At 38.1% G+C, this 12924-nt stretch overlaps 1 protein-coding gene across 1 annotated transcript; it reads right to left on the bottom strand.

The window, feature by feature from the left end:
* Nucleotides 1-8873: 8873 nt before the first annotated feature.
* LOC137924876 (uncharacterized) lies at nucleotides 8874-11457 on the bottom strand. Its single transcript, XM_068768259.1, has 2 exons — nucleotides 11371-11457; nucleotides 8874-9149 (listed from the first exon to the last, which is right to left on the bottom strand). Exons 1-2 carry the CDS (start codon nucleotides 11455-11457, stop codon nucleotides 8907-8909), a joined length of 330 nt encoding a protein of 109 aa, XP_068624360.1. The 3' UTR covers nucleotides 8874-8906.
* Between the last annotated feature and the right edge of the window lie 1467 nt (nucleotides 11458-12924).

Raw genomic sequence — 12924 nt, 5'->3', positions numbered from 1 at the left:
AGATTTAATTTCACATTAGACCCACTACCACCATTTAAGTTGGCTCTGGGGGCGGTATTGCCCATGCTGGGAATCCAATACCGAATTTTCTATTTGGAAAACACTAATAATTTAATTATAAGACATATATTAGTATTGTATAACTTCACATTGTTTGGAGCAATATTTGTAAATAATGTCAAAGGGTTCAATTGAGACAGTTCCTCCGTGCGTAAACGTGGAGCGGTCGAGCCTACGTGAAACTCGAGACGAACCGGTCGTTGCGTGTGAATAGTGAAAGTTTTTTACGTTTTTATATATATATATATATGATTCACGATAGAACCCATATACGGGGTGTCCAATAAATCAACGTCAAAATGAAAATTTTTAAGAGTGGTAGAATTTTTTTTCAATACAGAGTGAATGTAATGATAATTTTGAGTATATGGTTTTGTTAAGACATATATGTTCTTTCAAAATTAAACTATTAAAGTGTGAATTTTTGTATACCGTTTATATAAGAGTTATATATGGTAACTCGTAAGTGAAATAGAAATATGTATATATTTGTAGTTTTTCAAGTATCTCCATATATATATGTCAAGAGTTGCTTTTACGTTGATTTATGGGACACCATGTGTGCGGGTCGTGGATGTATGTACATGTGATTGGACCGTGTATAACATAGTATGGCACGCATTGTATGGCGGCCGGTGTGAGTGCACGTGCACCGGGCGCGTGCGAGCGAGAGGGTGCGCGCGAGAGCGAACGCGACGCGGTTCGCGGTTCTAGTGTACGTGTTGATACGTTGTAGCAGTTAATATAATTTTATCACAAAGTTATGTTTTATTATCCCGATTATTTGAACTCCTATTTACATGAGTATATAAATGAATTAAATATGATTGGTTATTGTTATTTTTCCTGCGAAATCGAATCTGAAGGAGTACGGAGCTCGAAGAATTTGATGAGATACGCGGTGGGTGGGCCCTCAGTAGAGCGACGACGTAGTTAAAGTCGTTGAATGTGCGTTTTGGGGAAAGAACTTATCCGATAATTAAAGGTTTCAGAGATATCACAGATTATATATTTTTTGTCATAAGTCTATGGGTGAATAAACACATTTAAAAATGCTTGCCTTTAAGAATACTAAATATTTTAAAATCAGAAAAAGTAAACTTGATGAAACGTGGTTTGTAAGCTGTAAAATAAGTAAATGGAGGAATATATTTATATGCATAATAAATTAATTCTTCGTTTTTATATAGAATGCGAAAAATAACTGTGTACATAAGGTTAGAAATGAAGATAAATATATCTTTAGGCTACACATAAGCAGTAACTTTTGGATGAACCACTTCCGCACATGCAGTGGCAGTCGTGCAACAAAGTGCACCGCCCCCCAGCCTGCTGACAAATGCGCATGCGGGAAGAATGCGGACTACACAACTGCCACCGTCAAATCACTTCGGATGGACTTCCACAATGTAACGCCTGATTCCATTAAATATTTAAGAACCACGTATTGTCTCTGAAATATTTCCTCTTGGGAGGGCTGATGATATAGTTGAAGTCGCTGGATGCGAGCAGCTTGGGTCCTGTCATTTGGCGATCTATTGAGGGAGAAATAGAAAGAGAGAAATTTAAAAAGTAAGAAAGACTGGTAAAAAAAATTGTATTACAGTGTGGGATTCTTCCTAAAGCCAGCAGGTTTTGCATATAATGACAACACGAAGTCTCAAATTTAAGTTTGCCCATATTTATACTAACTCTAAAAACTGTATATTTTACCAATTATAATGGTCAATGAAAAGGCGGGAAATATTGTAGAGCGCTGTCTCTTTCGCCCGACGTAAATACAGACGGCTCTGGCGTGGGGTTCCCGCGTTGGATAACGATATAATGTAGTAAGAAAAGGACCAATATTTAGCCACCTCCGCACATGCAGCGGTAGTCGTGAAACAAAGTGCACCGTCCGCCAGTCCGCTGATAAATGCGCATGCGGCAAACAATGCGAATTACACAACCGCCACTGCAAAACCACTCAACACGTGCTTCACTCCTCCACGGGGCATCCCCAGGAGCTACGCCAAACCGATTAGTGCCAAACACAGAGTCTAGTCACGGGAATGGATTTAATAAACGGATTAACGGCATTTGTGAATGATCAAAATAAATAAATCTTACTTTGTTCGTTATTTGAGTAACAAATAGACACTTATGAATTATGATAAGATAATAAAAAAGTAAATGTGTTATAATGTTGCAGACATATATAATATTGTTACGTACTGTGGGTTCTGACTCGAAATGAAACACCATTCGTTCACGAGGAGTCTTATTCACAAATCAAAGGTCACCCTTCTTTAACACAAGTTATACTAAGTAAGAAAAGGACCAATATTTAGCCACTTCCGCACATGCAGTGGTAGCCGTGCAATCACAGAGTCTGTGTGTCACTCTGTGTTTGGCACTAATCGGTGTGATGTCACTCCTGAAGATGCCCCGTGGAGGGGTGAAACACGTGTTGAGTGATTTCACGGTGGCGGTTGTGTAATTCGCATTGTTTGCCGCATACGCATTTATCAGCGGGCTGACGGGCGGTGCACTTTTGACTACCACTGCATGTGCGGAAGTGGCTAAATATTGGTCCTTTTCTTACTTAGCATGGACTTCCGCAAGGTAACGCTTGATTCCATTAAATACAAATTATACTTTCGCCTACTCCAAATTATGCTTCCAAATCGCTCAAAAAATCACTATTCAAATAACTTACCAAATAGTCAGTTTTTATCACTGATCGTAGATCTTAATTTTATAACTCCAAAAACACTGCACTGCCGACATAGGGAGTACACCCATTTATACCACTGAGAAGGTTCTAGTAAGTTGGTAACAAAAATCTATAAATAACTTCAAGGTCACGCGTGTTTAATTGAAACTGGCTGAAGATTCGACTTAATTTCTCTTTGGTTGCATATACATACATATACAGGATGATTGGATAAGTGTTTATTATAATTAAAAATGTTACTTTTTAATACTTTTTTTTTCTATTGAATTATAACAAACCAATAACTTCTATCAGTACAAAGTCTGCTCGAATAGATTGTAAACAATAATTGTTTTTAATCGGTCTTATTTAGTTCGACCTGTACGGAATTTATTTGGATCAAAATTAGGAATTGAAATTTAAGCACCTTCCCGTTGTCAGATTGATTTGAAATTTGGTACACACATTTAATTTAGATGACAATACAATATAATAAAATCAATTACATTATAAATCTAAGATGGCCGCTGATACAAAATGGCGGATTACGTATTTTTCCTTAACCCCCTCAAAATGGGTATCAAATGAAAGGGCTACACTAGTAAAACACGATGATGATATCAAAATTTAAAATTCAATATGGACGCCGTTCCAATATGGCGGACTAGGGACTTATTTTTCTACAACCACCACAATATGGGTATCAAAAAACCGTTTAACTTAAAAGTTTTTTAAATGTATTTATTTATATATAGATCCTAAAACTTTGAAAACGCCTTCTTATTATTGTAGGAGTTACTTTAGGTTTTCGTCAGTGGCGCAACGAAAAGGGGAATTCCAGAAAAATATAATTCTTTATATAAATCGAGCGTAAGATGGCGTTATACAATACTTTTCGACACGTGATTGGGTGACGATTTTTGTTACTTCAAAATTGTTTTTATAGTTTTAAATCTGTATATATATGAGATAAGCTTAATGAATATACAGTATAGTTTAAGAACCCTTCCGCTCCCTGAACTCATTTCTGAGGAAGCTGTAAAAGACTTAAGGATAACAGCAAAAACATTACAGGAACAATATAGTATAATGAATATACACCAATACTTCACTTTGCGTCGTGGTTACGTTCCAAAAAAAACACGACGCAAAGTAAATTAAGATTTTCTACAGCAAACCATGTAAAGATCGAAGACAGGTTCCAGGGACACGAAAATACTACTTTTTAAAAAAAAAATTAAACAAAGTACTTAAACATTTAAAAAACATAAATAATATAACTCTGCCAATAAATAAATTGGAATAATATTTACCTTTTTTGTAACCGGAAACAACACGTAAAAATTAATTTAAATTTATTATTCTCTTTAAAAAAAGCACAACACACTACATTACTACACATTACGTAATTGAAACTGAATTCTAAAATAAAACTGTATTCAAATTGCGTTGTTTTTAGTTTGAAAGGGAATCCCGAGTTTTGATGGCATGGCGCAGTTAGAAACAAAAGTGTTGCCATCTTTTAGAAAAAAGAGAAAATTAAAAACAAAATTATTAAAGACTCGAACCCAAAACAACGCAATTTCGAAAAAAACGCAAAGCGAGGTATTGGTGTACACATATTTACTTCTGGCTTCGTGGCATAAATCCTCGGAACCCACCGGCCCTAGGTAGAATTCCACAACCTGTTTAAAGTTTACACACCTGCAATCAATCATCTGTGGTTTGACCACAGATGATAAATAATGAAATAAAAACCACTAAACAATAATATAAACATATAAACCGAGAACGCGGTTACGTAAATTGCTTTATGAAAAATTTAATGTAGCGTCCCTCTGTATCGTTTTTTATTCAAACCATTAAGCTCACGTCCGCTGAAATAATGGCGCGCCGACTACAATGGCACCGGGGCACTCGGCTGCGTACAGATAACGCGCAGCACTGTCCGACCGCCCCTCCACTTTCCCCCCCACAGTCGTAGGCCATTTATTTAACAAATTTAAATTCCGGTCTCGTTCTATTCCGGACTGGACCGCGATACCTTCAAGACATATTAGACTAGATAGAGAAACCCTTCAAAATATACTCCAATGGAAATCTGTACATATATGATGCATCTGTACATATGTCTGTACATGTATGTACCCACAATATGACAGCACTAGAGGTCCTCATGGAGTTACAAAGTCCCTCACACCACGTAAAAGGCGATCTCTGAGGAAAGGGTCCTGTGGGATTTCAACCTACTACTTAGTGGTTAAAGATGACCCGTAAATCCGACTTAAACTGGACCCCTGGGACCCCTGTGCATTTAAGGATTTTGGGATCATTATGGAATTTAAAGAAAGCGAATTATACGAACAAATCATTATGATATTCTTAATGGGCAATCAAATAATAAATTATGGTAGGTGTATCGTTGCTGCGTTATGCATATTATTAAAAATCCGACCAAAAAAGTAATTTCGATATCGGAAACATGTAGTGATTAAAAATATTCAAAAATATTCCAGTGGCAATTGGTTGTATGGTTTTTAATGTATCGTATACAGATAGAAACACTTTCATATATTATATAATGATTTACTTTCGTGATTTCAGTTCAACAAAATCCTTTATTAATATAAGCAAAAGTATATATATCTTAAACTTTTTTTCATTTCATTATCAATGCACGTAATTGACAAATTATTCAATCATTCTTGTGATATTGTTATACAAAATTCATTTTTATTGCCCTAACGCGTTCCTCGGCAATTGCATTAGGCGAAGAAATATTTGTAGCAACTTCAACATTCGGAATAGTATCTTGCCAATAAATGTGACAGATATTCCTACGGGGTCCTTGAGGATGGGGATTCTGGCCCCGCGTGTTCTTATATGAAGATGGTACTGACCCGCAGTTCCTAGCGCTGTGCTATTCTGAATAACCCATCCCGGGGTATGCGTTGTTCACGCTACTTTTGAAACCCTCGTGGAGAAGAAGCTATAGGGAGTTTAGGCCAGTTCGGAGACCTAGTTTCTGGTACGGGAATATCATTCTGTGAAGGCGTCCCTCTGATGACCATGACGAACTCACAGAAGGAGCACAAGGCCCTTCACGCCATCAAAAGTCTAACAACAGGAGCTATATTTACCGCAAGCATCATTTATACATTTCCTTTTGTTTGTATTCAAAACATTGTGATGAGATAATATCATTTTTGTGTCTTTATCTACTGATCGAGGGCGCTAAAAACAAATTTCCTCGGGCGGCGACGCGTTGTTGCAAAACAATTGCGGGAGGAAATCGTGTAACAAGCGGATATTAGTCTGTGGCGCCCCCGCCATGTACGTTCACTTGCCAAGTCAAATAAACTTGCGTGTTTCAATCACAGAAATATCTATAAAAAACTTCACTAGTAGACAAATTATCTAGTCTAAGCTAAGTAAGAAAAGGACCAATGTATAGCTACTTCTGCTATGCAGCAGTAGTCGTGCAATAAAGTGCATTAAACACAGAGTTTGTCACTAATCGGTGTAACATAACTCCTGAAGATACCCCGTGGAGTGGTGAAACACGTGTTGAGTGATTTAACGGTGGTAGTTGTGTAATTCGCATTGTTTGCCGCATGCGCATTTATTAGCGGGCTGGCGGTATTGCACTTTATTGCACGACTGCTACTGCATTGGCGGAAGTAGGTATATATTTGTCCTATTCTTACTTAGGATGAACTTTTCTAAAACTAAACACTTTGCCATTAAAATGTATATTTTTTAACAGTTGATTTCAAACGACTGTTCTACACGGAAAGCTTGTGTTGATAAAATAACACGGCTTCATACAGCTGCGGAATTATTTTATAAAGGGTTCCGACAGAATAAGGTAATCGAATCGCGCGTTATGGCGACGTATGTTAAAGTGTTGTCGTGTTGCGGGTGCGTTCATGAACACGACTGCCTTCCTCCCTGCAGGTAGACGAGCACTGCAAAGCATACCCCCCCCCCCCCCCCAAAGATTGCTACGTAGACAGGTCTTACGGTGCGGTTTATAATCACGGAAAGTCGCTGCATGCTTATGATAATTGTAAAATTGTATGTAGGTTCCATTGTAACCTCTACAAGCACTCATGTGCAGTTGGATGCGGGGCGTGAGGAGGGACGGGAGGGGCGGGAGTGCACTCGTCCGTCACTCGTTAGTTTGACAGAGTGTCCGGCTAACGAGAGGCTTCGCACGCACGTCGTTAGGCAGACCTAAACGCGACCAAATCGCCGACACACCTTCTAAGCAATTGTTTACTTGGCTCCGCGCCCGATTACTGTACCACTTGTCACGTCATAAGGTTCTATATGGCTTATGTTCCACAAGATATGTTAGACCTTTCTTTACTTAGTTTCAAAATGTGCCAATGAACCACTTCGGTGCTGTGGTGATGGCAGTCAAACCGGTGCGAAAGAGATCACCATAGTAGGCGAAGTGAACACACAACTTGTTTTCACTGAGGTTTTTTTTTTTTTTTAATTACCCCCGCTATTGGGGGCCTCTCGTACCCCTATCTTGTGGTGGGACAGGGTCTTTTTTGGGCAATTTATTTTTTTCACTTATTTTTTTTTATTTCCGTTCTCTGCTTTTATTCTTCACATGATCTTTCATTCCATTCTTTTATACCACGTTTCTTCTTTCTTACCTTTTTGCTCTGTTCGTCTATCATTCTTCCCTTTTTCTTTTTACATTTTTTGATTTATATTTTTATTTTCCTTTTTTTTTACACATTATTACTTATTCTATAATTATTTCTATTACAGTTTTGTTTCTATTTACGTTTTTAATCTATTTATCTTTTTATACTCTGTTTGTTTTATTTCTTTCTATCGCCCTTTTGGCGATCTCTTTACAAAGGGATATGAACGCCTGTTTGTCATCGCCGCCTATCAGGGAGGCTATTGTCTTCTCCCTGATTTCAACGCCAGATTTCACTGAGGTACGACCGCCCAGATTATTTCTTTTGAGCAAATGAAGGAGCTGTGCATCTACAGGAATAGATGTGACGCTCTTGAGAAAATGTATAAATGCATATATTCCTTTATTTTAGGAGAATATTCTGAAATAGAGAAAAACCCTGGCCACTCACATCCAGGCCAATAGAGAACATATAAGCCAAGGCAACGGTACAGAGATTCAAGGACTCTCACCATCCATGAGACTCAGAAACGGGCAATGACTGTGAGTGTTCAACAAAAGAAATCTTTCAATGTTGCCAATTGATGAAGTTCGGTGAATTAGTACAAAATTGTATGTATGGTTATTTAGGAAATATGTACGACAACACTTTTAAAAGTTCATCAAGATGGCGACTGATAAGGTATATTTAAGGTAGGAGGGCTATGAGTACCTCAATCCGCTTATAGTAAGAGCACATTCTGCAGATGCTCACAACACTGCCAGCGCTGAACACACTTCAACAGCATCCACTAAATCAGATATCACACAACGTATAATTCGACTTGTTTCCAAGGGCGGCCTAATGCTTTCTGCCAGCGTGGGCGATCTAAGATAGGTTTCGTATTCTAACTTAGATTGCCGAGTGGTCCTCGCTGTTCTCCCATACCGCACAGTCCTTGAAACTGGAGTACGTTTGTCCAGTGATATTTTGTGTAAATTCAAGGGCCCACGTTCCGTGAATTCAGTTCCGATGTAACTTTAAAAACCCTCCGCGCTACAGCGAAAACAATAGCAGTAGCAAATGATTGTTTTTCTAGTGTTTAATCAAGATATATTATTTAAAATTATTCGTCGCTCGCTAACGCCACGCATTATTCGTGACCATGGGAGCGAATTTAGCCAAGAATGGTAAATCGAGTCGAAGAGCTTACATATTATTATTTCATTTTACGAGTATTTACACTTTCTTGTACACTATTATAAAGAATATATCTAAAAGGATACGTTAGAAAAAATATATAAATAATTGTTTAACAATTTATGCAGCGGTATAAAAGGCGGTTTTATCGCTTGCAATCTCTACTATAGAATACAATCCAGTCGTGGTGTATTAGATATTAAAAAAAAAAAATTATTTGTTTACTGTGAAGATTGAAATACGACAGTAAATTCTGACATCATATTTATGCTGTATCTTTGTAAAAACGAAAACATTTACAAAAATTTCTATGGTAAATCGTTCTGTGTGCTTGTGTTCGAAGAGCGGTGCATTTTGAGTGACTCAAGCGATGACTGTGTTTGGTCAGCTGGTGTCTTGCTGATGGAGCGGTAGGCATGCGGCGCGTAGAGGGAGTCAGATGAGCGCTGTGCGTGTCGAGACAGCCCGCGTCGCAGCAGCCCGTACAGCAGACGCACGCGGGGATGCACTGCCACCCTGAACGTCCTCAACTTACGAAGCACCTCCGCCACCTGCATATGCATACAGCGTGAAAAAGGGAAAGAATGATAGATGAACAAAGCAAAAGGGAAAGAAAGCAGAAATGTAGCATGAAAGATAGAAAATAGACCGAAAGAGAAAGTAAAGTATGAAAGAAGAGAGAGAAAATAAAAAATTACGTGAAAAAATTAAATTGCCAATAAAGTCCCTGTCACACCAAAGATAAGGGTACGAGAGGCCCCCAATAACGGGGGCCATAAAAAAAAGATATATACAGCTTACATCCGCACATAACCGGGATCACACTTCTAACAGCCTTCCGGAAGTTAGGCGATGTATCAAAAGAAATTATAGAAAGGAATGATACGTATTGTGAATATAGAATGATGAATATGGATTTAAAAACAAAACAACTACAAAAAAATTTAAGAACTTGTCCACACATGAACGTTATTGATCGTGATGCCATAAAACTAAAAAAAACCTTTAAATCTACACGAATACAGAAACATATATACAGCGACTTGTCGCAACTTTAATTATATCGTCGGTCCAAATTGTGGAAGGCCTTCCCACGCCACAAACATTTTTCTATATATACCCTACTCAAAATCTTAATTTCACCCTGAAATGACGGATCAAGAAGCGCGACATAGAACCTACACTTTAGACAACTTTAAGGTTATGCAGGCCGCTTTCAACTACCACAAATGGAAAACTATAGTCCAATGGTGGACATCTTATTATTTATGTCGTACACAATACATATAGAGGGTTAATAACAATATGTAAAGGTTTTGAAATACAATATTCCGTGCAATACTATATTTATTCTTATAACTACTTGTATTGTGTCGGAATAAATCAGTACTATACTATGCATAGACTATGCCAAAACTAAAATTTAAGACCAAAACATGTGTTGCTATCAGTAAAAAAGTCTAACTCATTAATAATCAATTATATCAATTATTTCTTTATTATTACTCACGACTGAAGTGAAGTTTAAAAGTAAAAAAGTACAGTGTCTATCATTTCCCGAGCAGCTGGACTTTTATTACGCGCATGATTTCAACTTTGATTACTCCGCGTATCAAATGACATAAAATTTAAATTCAAACACACACTGCGTGTATCGGCTCGTAATTTGTATATGTTTATTTATTATTGTATAAATATTACTATTTTAAATATAATAAAGTTCTATAAAACCCGATTTCGTTCACCTTTCTTTGTAAACTTTTCATAAAACTTCATAATAGGTTATGTCACCTGTTCTCCTGACTTTATCGAAATAAACAACTAAAAATCCAACTGATTAATAATAGCTAGGATAAAACATTATCTATAAGGTCAGCTTGTTATACAGGGTGATTGTTTAATCGAGCAAAAGTTTTTGTGGTGAATGATAATACAGTAAGAAATTGTATTTTTAAAATTCGAATTACTATCTGTCCATATTAAAATTATTATTTATTATCTGTTTCCACAGATTATGTACAGTAGAAAAATGTTATTATTATTACATATTTTAGAGTGATCACTTTATATAGGGTAATTGGAAATATGCGTGCATTAATGTTTTTTAATCACAGATAAGCAATACATTGACTAATTTAACCCTTAATAGCCTGATCTACAAAAGTGATTTTTTTAAATATTACTGTGTTTGCTTGAGGGTCTAGATGAAGGGAAAAATAGATTTTTTTAATTTCGTCGGAACGAATATTATACAACAGTGAAATACGTACAGCCAACCTATAAAAAAAACTAATAGTAATGTGAACATTCGGTTTAAAAGATTGGTATCAAAATTGAAACTCTAGGCTATTAAGATTTAAATATAAAATATAATTTATTTTTCCTTTGGTCACGCCGTAGATCTCATATACGTTATTAAGTACTTTTAAAATGTGCTGTGATGTTTTATTATATGTTTATTTACATAGTTGATGCTTTAAAAATAAAATACATTACAATTGAACGTGACAAAGCGTTGGACAGAAATTGCACAAATCACGTGTACATTCATAGCATCGATGTGGACGCCTTCTCATCTTTGTACTCGTGGTGGAGCAGTCTTATGTATGTATATTGTAACAAGGAGCCTTTATAATCTTATCTATTTCTATCTCACTCACACAAATAAGATCTCTATCTTAACTTTGTACGCAAGAATAAGAGATGACGGGAGACGATAGAGAATATCAGTTCTATCGCGCAAATGAAAGAGAGAAGAAGAAAGTAACTCACGCTCTCTGCTGCCGCCCGATCGTTCTTCACTATACTGAAGTCACGGTCCAGTTTGAACACATGCGTGGTTATCTGCGTCAAGATCATTTTACATGTTCACTGGTGAACATAGGCTTTCCCATATATTACCAGTAGGAATGATAGCAAGCGGTATGCATATAAAATCTTACAATCTAAATAAGTTGTCACTGTCCACCTTTTAGGTGACCACTTCATGCCGATTCGTAGCACCATAAATATAAAATAAATATCAGAGTTTGTGCCCAGCGCTGGGAAACCGAAGCGCATGAAAAAAAGCTTAAAGAAACCACGTTCGTTTGGTGACGACCCCGCTAATGTATCGGTTGAAGCAGATAAAGGAAGGTTCGGCAGAGGACAGATCCCTCTCGGAGACGACGCCGTCAGCGCAGGGACGCGCCTCGCGACGGCCCTCCTGTGAATGGTGCTTCCCTACCATAAACGGGGCCTTCGGAGTCACGGGAGTATAGGGTGGGGGCCCTAAATTCCCACTAGCTTTGGTAACTCTGAGGCGGACGATGGTTCGACGTGGTCACGAACCATCGTGATAGCACCACGAGGGTTTCGGGGGTAGCATATACACGCATACACCGGGACAGGCTATCGAAAAAATAGCACGGCGCGAGGGAAGACCGCATTGCGATCCCTGATCGGAAGATACAGCTGTTCCCCGTAAAGCGCAGAGGGCAACCACCGAGGGGGGGGGGTAATTAGTGGGTAGGAATCCCTCCTCCCCCCAGAGGCGGGGCATCTCGAACACCGGAAGATTTCCCCCGCCGAAACAAAAAAAATAAATAAAGGAAGGTGCCCAATAGCGTTTATGGCTACAGTTCACGGACTCTGAGCTCCGTGAACTCGTGTCATACAAAGCTGTAAAAGCCTTAGAGATGGCAGCATTAACATCTTAGAAATAATACAAAACAAGCCTTTATGGATGAAGAAAACTTCTTTCCTTAAAAACCTTTCTTCTGCACATCCTTTTGAGGGCTTTTTGTATCTATATGTAGACTTAAGATAAAGGATGCTGTTATTCAAGGGATTCTATGTTTCTAACATTATTTCTTCTTCTTATGTAATGGATTTAGGTGTTATTTTGCGAAAGTCCATCCTAAGTAAGAAAATGACCAATATATAGCTACTTCCGCCAATGCTGCAGTAGTCATGCAATAAAGTGCACCGCCCGCCAGCCCGCTGATAAATGCGCATGCGGCAAACGATGCGAATTACACAACTACTACCGTTAAATCACTCAACACGTGTTTCACCCCTCCACGGGGCATCCTCGGGAGTAATGTTACACCGATTAGTGCCAAATACAGAGTCAGACTTTGTGTTTGGTACTAATCGTATTTATCGGCGGGCTGGCGGGCGGTGCACTTTATTGCACGACTACTGCTGCATAGCGGAAGTAGTTATATATTGGTCCTTTTCTTACTTCTTCTTCTTTCCAGCCAATAAATGCACTACAAGGTTCCTAGACGTTCGCCACGATGTCTTGTCTTCCGCTGATGTCATCGGTCCAGTGGTGGGTCTTCC

Source organism: Battus philenor, unplaced genomic scaffold (genome assembly GCF_028537555.1).
Source record: "Battus philenor isolate CCGP_79_NKW_IND1 unplaced genomic scaffold, ilBatPhil1.0.hap1 SCAF_25, whole genome shotgun sequence".
Lineage (NCBI taxonomy): Eukaryota > Metazoa > Arthropoda > Insecta > Lepidoptera > Papilionidae > Battus > Battus philenor.
Note: the sequence above shows the minus strand (reverse complement) of the source record. Positions and strands in the feature narration are given on the sequence as shown.

Bases quoted from the DNA above. Each gene is read 5' to 3' on its own strand.
- LOC137924876 (XM_068768259.1), bottom strand. From the start codon at position 11,457: ATGATCTTGACGCAGATAACCACGCATGTGTTCAAACTGGACCGTGAC. The intron at 9,150-11,370 runs GTGAGTTACTTT...ATGCATATGCAG, and splicing joins ATCGGGCGGCAGCAGAGAGC to GTGGCGGAGGTGCTTCGTAA.